Genomic DNA, 21,321 nt, shown 5'->3' on the forward strand with positions numbered 1-21,321 from the left:
GTGCCACAACGATGCCTCTCGAAGGTTTCAGGAACAGCACCTCATATTTCACTTGGGAACCCTGCAGCCCAATGGTATCAATGTGGACTTCACAAGTTTCAAAATCTCTCCTCCCCCAACCACATCCCAAAACCAGCCCAGCTTGTCCCCGCCTCTCTAACCTGTCTTTCCTCCCACCTATCCCCTCCTCCCACCCCCATCTCCAACTATCTTCTCCTTTATCCATCTTCTATCTGCCTCCCCATCCCTCCCTATTTATTTCAGAACCCCCTTCCCCTCCCCCATTTCTGAAGAAGGGTCTAGGCCTGAAACGTCAGCTTTCCTGCTCCTCTGATGACGCTTTGCCTGCTGTGTTCATCCAGCTCTACACGTTGTCATTCTCAGATTCTCCAGCATCTGCAGTTCCTACTCTCTCTCCCCACTAAACTAGTTCTATTTACCTGTACTTAGCTCATCTCCTTCCAAACCTTATCTATTCATGTACCTATCCACATTTCTGTTAAAAGTTTTGACTGCAACTGCATCTACCACTTCCTCTAGCAGTTCAGTCACATACAAACCGGCCTCCAAGGCAACTTTTTCACATTCAGGTTCCTTTTAAATCTTTCTCCTATTACCTTAAAACTCTGCTCTCCAGTTTTGAACTCCCCCACCCCAGAGAAAAGATCTTTACTAGTCACCATATCTTTGCCCCTCATGATTTTACAAACCCCTATAAAGTCACCCTCAGCCTCCATGCATTGGATAATGGCTTATTACCGCAGACATCACCCATTTTCCACAAGATGAATCACACCCGTTGTACAAAATAGTGTACAAATACAAAGCTGCTGCAAAAGCCCAGCCGGTCTGGCAGCATCTGCAAAGGCAAAATCAGTTAACATTTTGGGTCTGGTGACCCTTCCTCAAAACTGAGGGGATAGTCAGCTAGTCTGTAGAATTACAAGAGCTTTAATAGATGATTAAGTATAAAGTACAGCCTTTCCAATAGGGACATACATCTTTTACACACGAACATCACTGAATAAGAGTCGAAAACAATACTGCTTCGCTAATAGGTGCATTGTATTTAAAAGGAAAATTTAAGTTTGACCAATAATTGAATATTAAAGCATCACTAAAACATGTAGATTTTGTACTGCAGTCTACCTTCTAACTACTTTGCTCTGTGGTAACGTGTTAATTAGTTATGAATATGAATTCAAAACAAGTATTTCTTTTCTGGCAGTCTTCTTTTCTAATTATTTGTGTGATGACAGTACCCTAAGTAACTATTAGAACAAATATAAATAGAAAAGTCTTTCCAAAGCAAATCACCACCATTCAGATGGAAAAACAACTTAGTAACTTCCATTTGTAAGCAATACTCTTTACCATTTATATAGGCTGATGTTCGTTTAGCTGAATCTATACTCACTTCCAATGTCTGAATGTGCTCAAACTTGTCAGCATCCCATTGCTTGATCTTCCGATCTTTTCCAGCAGTAAATAGGAGGTGAGTTTTAGGCACAAACCTCAAACACATAACACTGCAGGGAAACAGCAAGCAAAAAAGCGATGATTGGATCTTTTTGATTTTGCTACAAAATAGTCCTTTTCTTAGTAATTAACCTCAAGCTTTTTTTTGTACATGAAACACTTAAATTGTACATGACTGCAGAATTTTGCAAGTGCTGTCTTTAGTGTGTGTTGATTACATAATGGCTAAAATTTATTTAACACCCGTAAGGTAATAGTTTGTCCCGAGATACTTACCTGGTGTATTTTGAAGCACTTTGAAACCAACTACGTTAGAAAATGTTAGCGTAGATAATCAAAAGCTTGATCAAATGTGAGACCTTAAGGAGCAACTTAAAGGAAGAATGAAAGGTGGAGGACAGATTTTGTAAATACTACAGCTGGAACACATTTCATTAGAAACAGAGTTATATTTAATATGCATTCAAGATATCAAGTATACAGAACTGGAACTGGAATTTTGGAAATACTACAACACTATCCTCAATAAAAACTGGATATACTGAAGATGCCAGAATTAGAGGAAAACAGACATCTTAGATCCATGGATCTGAAGAAATTTATAAAGATAGGGAAACGTAAAAGTTTTAAAGAGCTGTTACTTAACCAAGAGGTCCGTGTACGTTGGTGATTATAGTCAGGATGATTGTGACATGAGTCTACTACGTAGGCATCAGAGATATAGATGATCTCAAGTATAAGGAGGCCAACCAGGAGTACTCAACTCTAGGGTAAAAAGACACAGATGAAGCTTTCAGCAGGAAAAGAGCAGTGTCAGGGCTCAAGGTGGACAACTTCAAGTAGTTGGGAATAAGCAGCTATGGTGATGATGCATGTGTATAGTCAGAAGTTCACCTGGTGGTCAAAAATACTCCAAAGTTGGAAAGAATGTAGTTCAACCTCAGGCAGTTGACAGGGAGGGAAATGCAGTTCTAAACAGAGTTTGTGGCAAGGTCCAGAGACACCAATCTTTGTCTCCTAATATTTTCTTGGAGGAACTTGTAACATATTCCCGTTGTACATTAAACGCATATTAACTGAAGAGCATTTCAGTTTTTAAATGTGTGCCAGCTGTTTATATAATTCAACAAATAAGCTACATTTACAAATTAAAAATGACTAAATTATTAAATGGCTCCAATTGAATGTCAAGCAAAAGTCAACTGGATACTTCAGCATATTCCAATTCTATGTACTCAATGTGTTCAATGAATGTTAAAATATAGGTCCATTCATAATTAAGTGCGTTCCCGTTGTATTTCAACACACTCAAAGTGAAATTTTAATAATTGACTATTATTCAATGTGCTCACAAACAGGTTATTCTATTTTTCACTCTGCCACTGCAAAATCACCATTCTCATTCTGAACTTGTAATTATTTCAGCTTAAATTTAAAGTTGTACCCATTTAAAAGTAACAGCATTTAAGTTTAAAAAAAAACTAGCAGAACTGCAAAATTTCTGTTCCAGTAATTAGAACCAGTTGAAACATTTAACAGCAATTGTAATGACTTTAGATTAATCCCAATATAATACTTGATTGACACTATGGAATATACCTGCACAGGTCAGCACTTCTAATTGTTCAGGATTCTTATAATGTGAGCTGGTTCATTTTGATGCTTGTTAACATACATTTCTCAAAACTCAGAAATCTTTTTACACAAATGTTAAACTTGATTGGAATACTCATCATACAAATTACTCTTTCCATGTATCAATCACAATATTTCTTCCACTCTCTCTTATCAAACGTCATCTATTTCTACACATGTTCAGAAACAGAATGACAAGACCAACATAGATTAATCCTAGCTAATGTTCAACAAATGTAAATCTAAACTTAGATTAAAAAGAGTAGGAAATTACATTACTTAAATTCACGCTTCAAAGTAAGATATGCATTACATTTCACTAAATCCACAACATGAGATACAAATGATACCCATTTAAATGACAAGACTGCCCAAAGCAGGCATAACTGTGTGAATGCAACAACTGTACATAGAACATAGAACAATACAGCACAGGAATGGACTCATCAGCCCACACTGTCGTGCCAAACATGATATCAAATGAAACTAATCACTTCTGTCGGCCCTTGGTCCGATTCCCTCCATCCCTTGCATATACATATGCTTATCCAAAAAGTTCCTTAAATGGAATAAAAACAAAGTTGCTGGAAAAGCTCAATGGGCCTGGCAGCATCTGTGGAGGAGAAAACAGAGTTAACGTTTCGGGTCCAGTGACCCTTCCTCAGAATGAGGGTCCTCAGACTCTTCCTTAAATGCCCTTATCATATCTGCCTCAACAACCATCCCTGGCATCCCTTCCAGACTCTTACTAGTCTCTGCGTAAAAAAACTTGCCCCTCACGTCCCCTTTGAACTTTCTCCCCCTTACCTTAATTGCATGTTCCCAGTATTAGGCATTTCAACTCTAGAAAAAGAATCTGACCGTCATCCTTATCTTTGTACCTTAATTTTATAGACTTCTAGCAAGTCTCTCCTCAGCCTTCACTGCTCAACACAAAACAACCCAAGATTTTCCAGCCTCTCCTTAAAGCTCACTCCCTCTAATCCAGGCAGCAACCTGGTAAACTTCTCCTGCATCCTCTCCAAAGCCCCCACATGCTTTCTGTAATGTGGTGACCAAAATTGAATGCCATGTACAAAGTGTGGCCTAACCAAAGTCTTATAAAGCCACAACATGGCATCCTGACTCTTGTTCTGAATTCCCCTTGCAATAAAAGTCTATGCACAACTTCACCAATCTCTGGAATTAATCTAAAGTCATTAAATTGATAGCGTGCCTTTACATTGATGAGAACATTATTAAACTGGCACAGACTTTTACAGAATTTCCCAGCAAGATCTGGAACAGGAACAGTGCTATTAACAAAATCAGTCTCACTACTCCTTAGATCACATGAAGTCAACATTGGCTGCAAAACATTTAAGTCTATCAGAAAATTAAAACATGCCTGTCATCATGAGCGAAGAGAGATCTGTGACAGTCACCGAATTCCAATCCCCAAATTTTTACATTCCGGTCAGCTGACCCAGTTGCGATCAGATTGCTGTCCTACAAAAGACATGAAGAACAGTGAATTGCAAAACAAAAGTAAGAGAAAAAATTATACAAAGGAGAATTGAGAAGTAAAACGTGCTCATATTAATAAAGAAATAATACTTTTTCAAATAATTTTGTTAAGCCAAGTTCTTCTCCACCACAGCCCAAAACAAACACAGTCCTGCACCCATTATATCTGTCCCAAAAAGAAATGTCAAGCCTATTACTGTATATATGCTTACAGAATGGTGATCTACAACTATTATGTCAATCTTGCTTTCCAGTCTTTTATTTGTGTTATGATTTCCAAAAGCAGAAGATTATTTTTAAACAATAAAAGTCAAATTCTCTGCATTTCGAAGAATTATGCAAACAATTGTTCACTATATTCTTTCCAACACAGGAAATTCCACTGCTGAAGTGGGAGGCAACAGAAGCGAATGGAATACACAGCTGTTCTTGCAGGTATGTGAATAATACACACAAAACATTCCCCTCTACGTACACTTAAAAGAAAATTATTTGTGTAACAAAGGAATCATGAGTAGGCAGCTCAATTATGTTTTTAGACCTATACCTCATCAAAAATAGTATCATGTCAGTACTTCATGTGTTCACAGCAGGAATCCTGCATGATACAAATGCAGATCAATAATCCGAATGATTGTGTTGCAGCTGTATCTTTGACATTTTAAGAGCAATCTCTACTAGGAGCACAAGATAATAAAACTTACCCAGTAGGCTTGCTAAATTATTTGAAATGAAATAACCACTCAATGATGTGCTTATTTACTTTGCTTTGTTTTCATGAAAAATCCATCTCCTTCATATTTCTGGTGGTGGAAGCTACCATATTCCAAAGTGCAATGAGATAAAAGATGTGCCCAAATTTGTCTTTTAATTTGTCCCGAATGTCTTGAAATTTATTATCCTTTTATTCCATAACAAACACTAACGTTGAACAGATGTCACAAAGATGCACAAACTTACATCGGAGATATCCATACAGAGCACAGGGAGCTTATGTCCATAAAGAGAAAGGAAAAACTAGAAATAAAACAAAAAGAATAAAATATTAGAACTGGCTATTAGTTAAAAATCACATTATCTCCTTTTGTTTTCTTCCACTACAAGAGTGAAAGATCATTTCATTTTTTCAAAAATGTCAGCTTGAATAAGTGTAAAATTCGCTACACTTAGCATCTGGAAATATTTACAAATATTTTACAAAGCTGCCTCATTTCTGCAGCACTTGAGTCATCACTGTAAGTCATCACAATAAATGCAATCATTTTTTCCTCAACCATGAACTTGACACGTTTTGTTTCTCTTCCCATCTTGTGCTATCATTGAAGATGTGATCTGTATAGTCTATTAAAGGCAAACCACAGCCTGGAGTACTGGCCTACTTCTTGGAGGATTTTAAAGCATTGTAATTCCAAATATGCCTCTGTTGCAAAGATCTGTTGAAAGTGTACTTTACAAGTTTAGTGCCAGTGCAAAATAAAAAGCATTTCATACTATCATTAAAGTCCTTTGCCAGGTGGCTCTGAATTGAAGTGGACTGACACCATCTTCTCCAGTCTCAGTTCTCTTTGATCTAGCACCAGGCTGAGCTCTGAGTCTGTAGGTCATATTTTAATAGGGTGACAGGTCTTAATTCGTGAAGCTCATTAGTGAACCAGTCGATGGTTCCTGACAACCCAGAATCATTTGTGTTTGTTTTTCATGCTAGTTTCTAATTTATAGTTGTATACTTCGCCTGCTTCATAATTTATCATGGTTGAATTTAAACTTTAAGTTTGTTAATCTGGCAGAATAACTAACACACTACATACCCACTTATTCTTATGTAATAATACAAAACAAAGAAAAAGCCATGATATTATAGATTTGAATTACCTTATCTTCCTTTGATGGAAACAGTTGTGAAGTAGATTTAATAATAACTCTTAAAAATGAATTGAATAATTACCCAAGAAAAACACTGGTAGTGTTATAGGTAGTGTGACTAATTGGATAGATATATCACAATGGGGTTACGAGGCCACCTTTTAAATCATGTATCATATTTTGAAGGTATGAATTTGGGGTAGCAAAAATTTTGCTTGTTAAGTACATTTTTAAAAATTTAAAAACTAGCGAGTTTTGAGAAGATTTGTAGCTCAGGTTGAGGTTCTGGATGTCAGATTGCTCGCTGAGCTGGAAGGTTAGTTTTCAGACATTTCGTCACCATCCTAGGTAACATCATCAGTGAGCCTCCGACGAAGAGCTGGTGTTATGTCCCACTTTCTATTTATCTGTTTAGGTTTCCTAAGCCTAAACAGATAAATAGAAAGCGGGACATAACACCAGCACTTCGTCGGAGGCTCACTGATGATGTTACCTAGAATGGTGACGAAACGTCTGAAAACTAACCTTCCAGCTCAGCGAGCAATCTCACATCCAGAATTTAAAAACTGCTCTCAGCTTGGCTGTTTGATTTTAAACATCTGTCCACTTCAGATAAGCAAGTGGCAGCTTTTGTTCAGTGAGGAAGGACTTATTTTCCAGATGCATTTCACCAGGTTTTCAGGGGACCTTATAAGCAATATTTTACCTTCAGTGTGTCTGTGTAGAATACTTTAACAGTACAATCAAGCAGAGATACTGCTAGCAGCCGCTGATTAGGGCTGTAACAGACAGACAAGATGTCTTCATCGAGCTGCAGAGTGCGAATATGATGCAAAGAGAGTCTGTAATTAAGGCATAACAGAACATTGGAGAAGATTAGCAACCTACAAGTTGCTACATTGTATATGCAAAATCAATATGATCAATTATGGTAATTAAAAAAACATTGCAAAGACCTGTGCTCAAAAGGACACAATTGGGAAAGATGTATTTGCATTAGTAAATGGAATAGAAATGATATATTTGGAATATAACTAAACTAATGTAGCAGGATTAGGAAGCATTGATTTAAATTACCAAAAGGAAAATTTAGGAATGATGTCACGATGTTCTTCAGACTCTGGGACCAAACACTGGATAGAGAAGGGGAGTTAAAAAATCCAGAATCATTGATGAAATGGTTGGCTTATGTAGATAGACGGTTGGTTCTTATTTTTATAGATTCAGCTTTTCTCTTCTCCCTTTTCTGTAATTCCTTCCTTCTATTTGTTATCTCTTTCTCCTCAATCCCCTTGCTCCTTCCAATTCTGACTCTTAACTTACTACTAATCTTACCACTGTGTATTCTCTTGCTGTTGTTGCCTGAGGCTTGAACCACCAGACACCCCTTCAACTTAAACATAGTTACCCATTGTGCCTCTCTTGGTCTGCTCAAAACATGCTCAGCAGCATTCCAAGTTCACTGCAGTGTAATGATTCCTAAAGCTCTCCTTCCATATAAACTATCCCACCAATAATCATGACAATTCTCTAAATGTCAACATCTCCTGTGGACTTGATCATTAACAAAGATACCTCTGATCATTTACTTGGAATTCTTACCACCCACATCTGCCTAGTCCCTGCCGGGGCCATTTGTAATCCATCTAGGATGGCAAACTTCTACCATATTACTTACAGACACATCCTTTGTTTTCCAATTACCTAGCTTTGTTCAATCATTTGCTGTAATAATTCCACTGCTGCTAACTACAAATTTTATGCCCTCATCACCAGCAAAATTTTCACGGCTTCTCATTTTAGCTGCTCCCTTTAGCACATCCTCCAAATTCTCAAGCCCAAGGACTGAACTGTCAAGGAATACATCACCCAGAACTGATTTTCTAATGCCAGAGCCCTGTTCTCTTTTCAACTTTTAATAGTCCATGTAAAACCCTACAGCTGACATTCTACAATACATCAATTCCTGCTCATATGTAATCGCCCTTCTTCCTAAAGTACATTAATTCCCAGCCTCCCAATATTGTAAATTACAAGTCTTATAAGTCCTCATGTTTAAATTAACCTCCTCCAGTTCCAAAGGAACACATTCTCAAACTTCCCAACCGACTTGCTCCAAACTCTTGTATTCCGATTCCTTCTTTCCCTCAACACTGAAAGTTGTTCTTCTGGTTACAAAATCCCTCTCTGGATTCCTCTGCCTTTTCATTTTCATTTCTTCCTTTAATCTCACTTATTTGTTCAAACTTTTGATCGCTCTCCCAAATGAGTCTTTCTTTGGCTCAGTGCTCTATTTTCTATCATCTCGCTGAAGCATTATGGGACTTTTCTAAACATTAAAGGTGCTGTAGAAATGCAAATTTTTAAAAAGGCTATGTTCAATGTTAACTGGCTGACTGGAAGGAGTGTATACTTGAAGTGATTCTATCTTTATTTAATATCTACATGCACTTTTATGAATTATCAATTTCACATTTTCACTTGAAAAGAAACTAAAGCACCAATGATGTTTTAAATCGGCCTTGTTGAATATTGCCACAGTGGTGATTACATGGAGAAATGTCAACAGATTTTCTTCTGAAACCAGATGAGATCAATTTCTCAGCACAAAGTGATGGTCAGAACTGAGGCCTTCCTGAAATACATAGCTTGACAATAAAAGTGGATAAATATGCTTAGCTATCATGACAGCTTAATCGGCTTTAACAATTATTTGTTATTTAATTAAGCAGCTCAATTTTCTTTGACCTCTCATTACATACCTTGTCTGTGTTGTATTTTCGTCCTTCACCAATTCAAATTCCCAAAACTTCACCACCTTGTCAGCACTTCCAGTAACAAAACCATGCTAGAATAAAGAATGATGCACAAAATTTTAAAACATTATTAAAACATGTGTAAATGGATAAAGTTTTTCAAATAAAAAAAATTATTTTGCCGTCTTGGCTTACAATTGCAATTTAACCCAGAGACAATGGCAGTTTCATCCTGTGATCATGAAGTTTTGTATTTACTGTGAAGGGATGACAGAGATGAGATACATTATCTAACCACAGTACTTTATTTTACTAGTGCCACTGAGAACCCATTTTATTTAAAAAAATCAGTGGTCAACATGCTGGAGTGTTTTTGAATATCTTTTGAAATCAAAAAAAAATGTTAAACTGAGAAAAAGGGTAGAAGAGCAGGACTTCCTTTATAAATGTTTGCTTTTCCAGAGAAAAGGCATCATTGGCAAAACCAGCACTTGTTATCTATCTTTAATTTATTTCAGGAAAGCACTGGTAAAACCTCTTTTAACAAAATGCAGTCAATGATGTTACTGCTATCTGCATAGATGGCACATACCTATGCTGCTGAGACCTACAGCCTAACTAATACTGATGTAATTGATTTACTCAGGAGTTAGCAGTCGTGCTACACGCTCATCCAGAATATTACATACTGACGTATTGAATTATATATTGGTTCCTCTAATTTAAGTTTTAGATTACTACTATGTGTATAAACTGTATTGAATTTCCACACACATCCTTAGCTGCGAACAAAAGATTGGCCTCATTTTCAACGGACTGATTTTTAAACAGTACATTTACCAGATTTGTGACTTGAACAGTTTGCTTGATATGGATTACAAGGAAATTTGAGTAAGGGCAACACAAGGGCAATTTTTAAATCTTATCTGAAATAAAGTATTCAGCTAAAGTCTTGCAGAATGCATTACCTGATCTGGTGCCAATGAAATGGACCACACTGCTCCATCATGGGCATCAACTGTTTCCAACAAATTCCCAGAAGATAAATCAAAGAGCTGTAGCTTTCCAGACTACAGAGAAAAAGCAGAGATAGTGAATACAATTGCAGCCAATGAATAATCTACTGCAGATGTACACTAGTATTCAGAGACGTCACTTAGATGTTACATAGACTAATGCCTTTTATATGTTGCCTATTATTTTTTATCACAAAGTCACACCTGTTGATGATTAAGAGTGTTTAAGTGTTGCAAGCTTTGATACAAAACATTAACAATCTAAATTATCAAGACAAATCTCAAAACATTTTCAGATGAAAAGCTTCAAAAAAAAAGTTTCCTCAATCCCCTTTTTTTTCACTGATCGATTCACTTACAATGAGTTGATCAGGTCTTCACAAATATGCAGTGAACTCCCTACTGAGATAGCAATTATAGTATGTTCTAGGATATTGAACCTCTGGAAGATTCAATGGAGGCACATATACAAACTTAAATTCCACCTGGAGCCAACAGAAGTGACAGCCCCTGACAAACTGAAGTGTCTGAAGTTTAATGGGTGATAAACAAAGGACAAAATTTCACTTTAACATAATCTTCACTTCCTTGAAGAACATCCAATGGCAGCAATATAAAGTTTCCAAGCAACAACCACTAGTCTTGTGCAGGCTTTCAATACATCATTGTCAGCCTATGTCAATTCTATTCAAAGTCAAGAACTAATGAAAAATGATCAAATGATTTGTTTCTAAAATGAAAGATGGTCTACAGAAAAGATCAGAAGTTGAAACCATCACGATTACATGAACTATGATTAATACTCACTGTAAGTATATATTTCCCTTCACTTCCTTTAGTTATAGTAAGTAGATCTCAATACCCTTCTCAAGTGGGTAGTTAAATGACATTTTTATTGGATCCCATGTTATGGTCCATTGGTAAATACACTCCTATGAGTATCAGAGTCATACAAACGCAGATCAGGGCATCCTCATATTTGTGAGTTGACATCTTCAGAAGGAAAGATTTTTGGCTTCCTCATAGCCAAGAGCAATTGTTCCCAATTTATTTCAGTTCATATTAACAATAAGCAAAGTATTGCTACATGATTTGTAATTACCTCACACACAGCTCAAATTAAGGTGCAGGGAATTGTAGAGAATCTTTAGTTTCTTACCTTCGTTCCCAAGATAATTTGTCTATCCCCAGGAACAAAGAGAGAGCAGAGAGCGTATTCGCAAGCCATGGTCCTGATACACTGTAGTGTAGATCTGAGGATAGGCAAAACATAATTCTCAGGATCTAATAGTCAAGCATTTAAAACAGCTTTTAAAACAAAATACGCACTTGAAAACTGTTTTGGAGTAGACAGTATAATTCAATTTATTATCACATTTTCAAATAGGTTATCTAGAATAGTAATAGAAACCATAGGAATTAAATCTACATGTATACCAGTGTAATAACAATAAACCTACAAAGGTATATGCTAGAGTTGGACACAATACTCCAGTTGATGCCAAACCAGTGTTCTAGACATGCTCAACATAACCTCCTTGCTGTTTTCCCCTATTAATAACAGTTAGAATGCTGTATGCTTTATTAACTGCTTTGTCAACCTGTCTTGTCAGCTTCAATATCTTAAAAACACCAAGGTCTTCAACAGCTGAAACTGCTCTAGAAGTGTGCCCCTTATGTGATGTTGGACCTCTGTGTTCTTCCTACCAAAACAAATCATTTTACACCTCTCTGCAGTACATTTAATTTTCCATGTGTCCATCTATTCTACCAGCCTGTATCTATCCTTTGACAAAAAATGAAATACTATGAATGCTAGAGGACTGAAACAAAAATAAAAGAACAAAATGCTGGGGAAACGCATCAGGTTTGACAACGTCTGCAGGTAGAGAAACAGTTCAGAGTTCAAAGAATCATACTGGACTCAAAATGTTCTGTTTCTTTCTCCACAGATGCTTCTAAAACTGATGAGTTTCTTCAGCACTTTCTGGTTTTATGTGCCCTTTTGAAGTTCTATGTTAATCAACTCATATTTCAATATGCTTCTAAATTTTATATCACCGCAAATTTTGAAAATTTGCCCTTTGCACCAAGGCCTATGTCATTATCCGAGATGAAGAACAGCACTTACCCTAGGGAACTTCGCTATAAACATCCATTAAACGCTCCTCTGCATTTGTTGTCAATCAACAGTTTTGTGTCAGAGATAATGGGAACTGCAGATGCTGGAGAATCCGAGATAACAAAACGTGGAGCTGGATGAACACAGCAGGCCAAGCAGCATCTCAGGAGCACAGCAGCTGACGTTTCAGGCCTAGACTCTTCATCAGAAAAGCTGATGAAGGGTCTAGGCCCGAAATGTCAGCTTTTGGGCTCCGAGGATGCTGCTTGGCCTGCTGTGTTCATCCAGCTCCATAGTTTGTTAACCAATTTTTTTACTGTCCTTTTTATTCCATGAGCACTAACATCTGCTGTGCCCACTTTATCAAATGTTTTTTGGAAGTCCATGTACACCATTTCATCGATATCCTCATTAACCCTTTCTGTTACCTCATCAGAAAACTATGATGCCAATTCACCAGGAATACTGTCCAGAATGTTGAGTAGTAGGAATTGTAGTACAACACTAACAACAGTTACATATGCAGAACTGACACAGGAACATGTATTGCAATAATAAACCAGTAATGGTCCCAACATGATTCTGCTGGTTACAGCAGATACACACAATTACTTCAATTCATTTTCAAAACAGAGGAAAATACTTCATGATAAGCTAAATGCACTAATTTTCAATGTGCAACAATTCAAAATCTGATCAATTTTTATTTTCTGTGGAGGGCACATCCTACCAAGGTAGGGTACCACATCCGCAGACACAAGCAACAACAGTTCCGACTTCCTAGGAGAGTACTAAGTCATAAATACAGAATAACTGGATTGGAAAAGTATGTAACTCTGCCAATCTTTAACAGGAAGGTAAACTGTTACCACATTGCAGCTTATTTTGTGCAGTGGATTTCCACTGTGCTTTCATTTTCTGTGGCTTAATGAAATTAGTAATAATTCAAGCTTTTTTGTATTTTAAAATGAATGCCCTGAAGTTCCCATTGCATCATTGTCCACAGTTTATATGCAACGGTACCATGCACCCTCAGTGATTGGATGCAAAAAGTTTTCTGTTAGTACTATGCTAGTCAACTAGATCCTGAAATTGCAAAAATGAATAAAATGATGTCCTCATCTGTTGATAATTAATGTTACACATCTGATATGCACCTCAGTATTAAACATCCTTTCACTTAAGTTAGTTGATCTCTTGTGGCACTAACACATGTGAAGTCAATGCCAAAGGCTGATTTTCATCCAGAACAACTTTATAGCAGGCATAGAATATAGAAGTTTCTGTCCACAAATAGTAAAACTGCCAAGTCTAATATAACTGACCAGTTAACTTCTCACTTGGAAAGGTGCTGAAGCTAAAGGAGATCATCAGGCAAGGACAGGGAGCAGATGTCTGCAAGCAAAAATGAGGTAGTCACTTTCTAAGCATGTAATGGGGGAAGAAATTTCAGAAGGGAAATGGGGAATGCCAGACTAGGATATCACAACTTTCCCTGCAGAACTCAGAGAAGCACAACTACTGCTTAGGAGCGCACAAAGAATTTTCTAATGAATGATTTATCTAGAGGTCTTCGTTATCATTGTCAGACACTAACTTGTAATTAACCTGATAAAAGAGCCACAGCATTCACCCGGTTCAGGCCCTGATTAGAATGGTACTACAGTCCTTTTAGCATAATAGGCACCTGCTTTGCATGAATGAACACACTTTATCCACCTTGCAAATATTGCCTAAAGTCAAACCACATGCATGGTGATTTCAGACAAAGTCACAGGATAGCAAAGTAGCCTAAAGTAAAATGTTACAAGAGCTTTTTGTATTTGGAAATATAAAATGACAGCTTCTTAAAACTTTCAGAGAAATATTCGTTTTTTACAAAACCTTTGAGGTAAAGAAACTATTTGTCCTTATATAAGACATTGGTCTGAGCTCAGCATATCGTGCTCAATTTTTGATTCAATGCAGGTGAGTGATCTTAAGACTTTATAAAAATAGAGGATGGTTCACAATATTCATTTAGCATTTAAAGCAACTTCGTTGCCAAAACAAGGTCAAAAAGAGGTTGGTCTCCATATTTCAGAAAAGCATAGACCAAGAAGTAATTTGAGCAACATACATAGGACAAAGAAAGATCCAAATTATGCTTTCATCAACAGTTTTTCAAATAGGTTAGGGAGGTTAATAAGTCACAATCTTGTATGATGAAAGGCCAAATTAGGGTGCTGTCAGAAGGTGGTTATTTGCCCAGGAGTTGTGCATATCTGAAACGGGCTGCAAACACATGCAGTTAACACAGAATCTCTGAATTTCTTCAAATTAAACTGAACACATTTCTGGTCAGGGTGGAGATTAAACCACACAAAATTAGGTATTTTAGAGGATCAGTGAAAGTCAGAGAGATCCCTTGGACTAGTGTTAATCATTGAAAGGGATCAGAGAGGAATTTCCCAATATTTTTTCCCTTACTTAATTGGCTTGGGTTTTTAACATCTCACAGCAGTTTATATGGCATCCCCACGAGATGGGGAAGGTTAGGCAGTGTATGAAGCATGATGTGTGAGGTATTTACAAAGTGAAGGTGGTTTATGCATTCACAGCAGCTAAGAAATGGAATAACTGCTTGAATCCAGCTGAAGATAGAACATTTTGAACCATTAGAGTTGAAGTGAATAGCTTAAAAATTTAACACTGATATAATCTTACATTTAAAAGTAGAAAATTAAGCAGTGGAACAAAACCAGGCTGACCAAGCCAAACTGTGAGACACGGCTACAACTGCACGCTCTCTTCTTTGCTTAAAAGTTTGCAAAGGTAAAATCCACATTAAATTTAGATACAAGAATGACACAAAATAGGTGCCACTGAAGTAGCAAAATAAGCACCTGCAGATGTAAGATTATTCGTCTGTCTCTCTCTTTTACACACACACACACACACACACACACACGACACACGCATTTAACGCACAAACATATTCAAACCTGTTCCATATCTTGACTGTTTCAGCAGATGCAGAGAGTACTGCAATATTGTCAGAACTGAAGGCGATGGTTCTTGCATCTGTTCTGTGACCTGCAATAGTTATCCTGGCTATCTTTGTGCACTCTGGCATTTTCACCTTTAAGTTCAGGCTGTAAGCTTCAACAGTGTTGTTTTGTAACAGCATCACAACCTTAAGCTCTCCGTTTGGCAATAAAAGAAAATTGAACGATCTAAAACAAAATCAAAATCAAAAGGCCAAAGTTACAATAACTTGTAAGTTATGCCACAGGGTTAAACAAACTAAACTAGAATTTGCTCACGTTAATTCAAGATTAAAGAAATCCACTAAAGGTGGAAGCAATAATGACAATAATGAGCAGGCCATTTGGGACTAAGATGAGGAGGAACTTCTTCACTCAGAAAATGGTGAATCTTTGGAATTTTCTGTGCCAGCGGGCTGTGGAAGCTCAATCATTGATTATATTCAGAGATCGAAAGACTCCCACATATTAAAGGATAAGAAAATGATATTTGTATAGAAGATCAACTACGATCTCAGTGAATGGGCTTGAAGGGCTGAACAGCCACATTCTGCTAAGTCATATGTTCCTTATGGTTTTATGGCTGCTCAGCAAAACAACAAATCTAAACTGTATTTCATTCCTAGTTTTAATACATTAAAGCTATGCCAACACTAGCTGCAGGAATTTATGCACTGGCCTTTATAGAATGGTAATATTGCTCACAATGAGTGAAATGCCCAAACATGTCACACTGGAATTATATACAATATATTTTCTTAAACATGTATAAAGTCAAAAGTAAACAGCAGGAAGGTACGCTGTACGAGAGAAATGATTTTGCAATCAACAGATTATCTCTTAATGGTAGAATAATGCCTAAAACATTAAGGACAAAGTCCAACATCCTTTCAGATGTTTCAGAAATTAAACTAAATTTGAATATTAATTAGGAGTCGGTCAGTCAGTCTCTCTAACGTATTCTATATTAAATAAGATCATGGCTGATTTGATTGCAACCTCAACACCACATTCCCATCTGCCTCAGATATTTTTATAGCTTTTTGTTTTGAATATAAACATCTTCACTTTAATCTTCTCCCAGAAATCAGGACAACTTTTAAAATCATACTGGTGAAATGCTGTTCTACCATTTCAGCAATTTACCAAATTTTCAGTAAAGAATAATTATTTATCTGAACTGCTCCATAATTTTTGTAAATACATCAAGTCTCTATGAATGATAACTTTCTTAGCACTGACTAGAGAAAATAATTTTATTTATTGTTTTGAAGAAATTATATTCTTTGCAGTTGGCCACACAAGGTGTCACCTGATTTTTCCTGAAGCTTTTATATTTGTGACTTTCTGAATCTCATCCTTTAGAGTTCGTTCCACTTCAGGCTCCAAGTTAACATCAGATTCCCCTGACTCAGCCTTTTGCCTGTTAAATAATCCATAAAATATGCAATTAAACACAGCACAATAAAATAAATAATTCCATATGCAAAACATTTCTATCAGTATTGTCAGATGCCTTTATTTCAAAACCACAATTTCAACTTCCTTCTGTCCTTCCATTACTTTAACTGATTCCCTTTAATGTCTTCACTTACCTGAATACTAATGTCCAGCCCACTTTCATTATACAAGCAAAGTGAGAAGTTAGACACAGACAATAGATTCTGAAACACATGGTTCAATGAGCCATGGTGTTCCATTATTGAGTAATTTCATATGATTCTTACATGGTTTCACATCCTCACTGACATTGCTCCATGTACTTACAACTAGATTTTACGCTGATCATTAGAGATAACGTACCAGGGAAGCACTGGAAAAGAATCAGACAATGATTTGCAGGTAACTTAGAGCCTCTGGAAAGGCAAGACTGAGAATACTGAACTGATGGAGTAACAAGATGCAAAAGGGAGCCATTAAGATTGGGAGTGATCTGCACAGAAACAGATGCAGTCCTCATTTTACCCCACTCATGTTTACATTTGATCTAATCATTATAGTCCATTAATAAATTCAGAAATCAATGTGCTAGCACATTGTAATTATTCCACAGTCCAAGAGTAACATTTAATCAAGTTTGTTACCTCCATTTCTATAACCTTGCCAAACTCTGTCCCTGACTCAGCTTATCTGATGCCGAAATCCTCATTCATGAATTTGCCAGCTCCAGACTTGACTATTCCAATGTATTTTGCCTTTCTCTCAAGTTCTGCACTCTGTAAACTTGAGGTAATTTAAAACTCTGCTGTCCATGTCATAACTTGCACTATATCATGTCCACACAATACCTCTGTGCTCAGTGAGGTATACTAGCTTCTGGTTACCTTAATATTAAAATCTTTATTCTAGTTTTCAAATTCCTCCACAGCCTCACCCCTCCGTATTCTTCTCTTGCCCAACAACACTCCAGACAGCTTCCCCCTTCCCATTCTGGTTAAGCATTACCAAATTCAAAAGGTTCTCCATTTGAGGCTGTGTCTTCAAGTGCCAAAATCTCAAACTTTGGAATTTTTTTTTCCTATAAAGCACACTTAAGCTTTGGGCCAACTGCCCTCTTAGTCCATTATCTGGCTTGGTATCAAACTGTGTCTTAAAAATGTGTCCTGTGAAGTACCATGAGCTGTTTTGCAGCATTAACGCACTTTATGAACCCTTGTTGTAGGTTTGGCCATTATTCTAAGTATGAGGAATGTGAGTAATGTTAATGCTGGTGTTGGCTGCTTAGCTAGAATTTTAAAGAATGTCAAGGCATTCTAACTGCTGTGTTCCTCAGTCCTGACAGTTATCACCTGTTCACTTTAGTATATGCGTAAGTTGAGGCCTGCCAGGCGAAAACCAAGATTTGTCGGCCCAAATAGCCTAGAAGTGAACAGAAACTCATCCAACATAAGTTTCTACCTCATTATCCTATATTTATTCATTTTAAATTAGTTTATTTACACGTTAGAAATTAATTTAAGGAGCAACTTTTAAAACAGTTTACCACACTTTCTATGAATACTTAATTTAGATATGTACACGTTATAAAGTTATAAAATTGATTTTAAAACTGTCCCAAACTTTGGATGTAGATGGCAGTATGGTGCAACAACAGAGTTTACTGTTGAGCTAGTGGCTAGCACCCAAAAGGAGTTTATTGTACATGAATACTTGTAACAAAATATCTGGCTGAAATTATAGTTAACCCATGGCAAGACTTGCAAAAACAACTAGATAATACAATTAAAGATTTAACAGGAGAGGTAATAAATGTTTTACTCAAATTGATTTATTTGCAAGCATTTTTATTAAAGTTTTCTGAAATGTTTATTTGAACTGGTCCAACTTTTGACATCTTGAAGGAAGTGGGCAAAGGCCTGGGCCAGAGGAGACCTAAGCTTTCCTTATCGGGCAAAAAATAAAACCACTACAAATATAAAAGCAACTTGCTGTGAATGGTCTCATCTGGACCAGAAATTCTCTTCATCCTGTTTTCACATAGTGGGAAAGCTGGAACCACCAGCCTGGTAAGGCCACAACTAAAACTATAGTTTGGTTCAATCTATTTAAAAAAAATTACAGCAACTGCAATCCTTCCAGAAGCAATGAGCAACTCAAAATGCTATCAATTGCAGATTCAGCAATCCTCATTCTGTACTAGATAGATGTGTATGGGAACATAGATACAGCCAGTGCAAAACAGTAGGGTGAACTGTACAGTTCTGGTTCCATCTTTTCCATGCCCCTGTATTTTTTAAAGTCAATTACATGAAGAGCAATGAAAGAAACCTTTGGCGTAATAAACTTCCATAGATATTCAGTAAAACAGAAGCTGTTTACAGAATTAAGACAGACAGGAATCTAACCCAGGTACCACACTGCATATAAAATCTACGGATTTCTCCTTTGATCAGCAATTATCTAGGAAACAATGGGACTGAAGGTATACGGCAATGGTATGTAACACCATTAACACTTTGTCAGAAAGTTGATGTCAGGAAAAAATCCATTTGAATTTATATCACATATTCAACTCGCCACATTCCTGGCCACTGTCACACATCTTCTGCCAGCAAGAATGCCTGCACTGCATTAAATTACTTGCTTAAGTAACAATAATTTTCAACAGTTTTAGAAGTGCCTGAATGCGCAGTTTTTAATAAGATGTTCCTAGCAATGATCACAGGCAAAATAAAGTTGAGAAATTAATAACCAAAAGATATTTGGATGATTTGCATTTTAAGTTGTACAAAAGCAAACATAAAATGTCTATAGAATGATATGGGAGCCTGCCAAATACAATGTTATAGCAGAACATGAACAGAAGCCGGCCAAAGACTGAATGTTCCTTACTGCTTCATTTTAAAGCATGACAATTCACTTGATTTGGATTCTGTCACCATGTCATTTTGCGTGTTGTAAATCTTACCAATATGTTTCCTCTATTCAATTTTTTCTGATTTTACTTTCTGGTCATGCTTGAGAGCGATATCTGAAGGTGGGCTTGTTTCCATGATCAGCTACTGGCTGTCCAGTGCCTTAATAATAAGTGTTTTTCAATCTAGCATAGCAGCTAAACCTGATAGCGTCTGTCGATTTTTCACACACACTTCTCAGATACAATCATAAATGATTAGAATAGGCACCCTAAACAATTCCTTTTCTCTCTAGCTCAGAACCACTGAAACCAATTGCAGTTACTTCACCAATAATTTCATGGAATTAACTAATTTATCACAAACTGGAAACAAGCCTGAAACCTCTCAATTCACTGCCACAACACACAGTAACCTCACCAGCAGACATTAGATGAGAGATGGAAAAGGAAAAGTCTCACAGTGGATATATGTTAAATAAATTCTTTCATATACCAATCTCAAATTGTGAATTTACTAGAAGTCACTGGGGGAAAAAAAATCTTTAATTCTTATTAGTCAAATTTTTACCCTCAACATTACCTCAAAGTCACTGAAATTTATGGTCAGAGCAGACCACTGTATTCTTCAAAAAGAGCTGGTGTTTAGTACAGTTAAAATTCTAGCTCACCAACATTCATTACTCTAACGTACAAGATATATATGGATGTGAAAGACCACAAACCCAGACTTCGCTCAACAATTCAGAAAAAAAGTTACCATTCTCCAATTACTAGTTAAATGATTGCAGATTTTATGCCTCCACATTTTTGGCATAATTATTTCATATGTTGATCATCTTTAACATGAAAAAACTTGCAACATAGGCCTTTGTCATTTGCCAGTTTAACCTTCACTCCCAGTCTCTGTTTCGGTAGTTTAATTTGATTTGGCATTCCACATTTACCCATTCTGAATGCTTACTACCTCAGGAGTACTAGCAGCCTTTCCTTGATGAACAAAGCCAAATTTTAAAGCCTTATATTAACACAAGGTATTCGTTTTATTTCTGTCCTCTGTCCCACAGCAAGGTTTTGAATGTTTACTTTCTGAACTGTGACAATTAGACATTCCAGATATGACCTGACCAGAGCAATATAGAACATAGAACATTACAGCACAGTACAGGCCCTTCGGCCCTCGATGTTGTGCCGATCTGTCATACCAACCTGAAGCCCACCTAACCTACACTATTCCATGTACGTTCATATGCTTATCCAATGACGACTCAAATGTACTTAAAGTTGGCGAATCTACAACCATTGTGCAATTTAAACGTGGTCTCCACTGTCACTCTACTCTTTGGATGATGCCCTCGAAGATGATGCTTGCCTTGTTCCAATGAGTTAACATTGGAAGTGTTGACTTTATGAACTTATTAACTTAATGTGAGAATCTGTAACATTTCAAATATCTGCCAAAAACTTCCCAGGCCCTAAATAACATGTACTACGATGAGAACTTTGGGAAAATTGTTTGAAAAGTCTATCTTTGTTGACTTTGGGAGAAAAATGTCACATTTTC

The 21,321-nt window shown here is 36.8% G+C and overlaps 1 protein-coding gene across 2 annotated transcripts in view; it reads right to left on the reverse strand.

Moving 5' to 3' along the window:
- The window catches only part of wdr3 (WD repeat domain 3), a 68,941-nt gene that overhangs the window by 13,560 nt on the left and 34,060 nt on the right, over positions 1–21,321 (reverse strand). For both annotated transcript variants that reach the window (XM_048541321.2, XM_048541320.2), the window contains exons 10-18: positions 16,716–16,826; positions 15,362–15,592; positions 11,415–11,508; positions 10,208–10,309; positions 9,246–9,331; positions 7,190–7,325; positions 5,581–5,637; positions 4,502–4,602; positions 1,418–1,529 (exon numbers count right to left, since the gene is read on the reverse strand). In XM_048541321.2, the coding sequence (XP_048397278.1) occupies positions 1,418–1,529; positions 4,502–4,602; positions 5,581–5,637; positions 7,190–7,325; positions 9,246–9,331; positions 10,208–10,309; positions 11,415–11,508; positions 15,362–15,592; positions 16,716–16,826 (1,030 nt within the window). The remainder of the gene's footprint in view (positions 1–1,417; positions 1,530–4,501; positions 4,603–5,580; positions 5,638–7,189; positions 7,326–9,245; positions 9,332–10,207; positions 10,310–11,414; positions 11,509–15,361; positions 15,593–16,715; positions 16,827–21,321) is intronic.

This window comes from Stegostoma tigrinum, chromosome 12 (assembly GCF_030684315.1).
Source record: "Stegostoma tigrinum isolate sSteTig4 chromosome 12, sSteTig4.hap1, whole genome shotgun sequence".
Classification (NCBI taxonomy): Eukaryota; Metazoa; Chordata; class Chondrichthyes; order Orectolobiformes; family Stegostomatidae; genus Stegostoma; species Stegostoma tigrinum.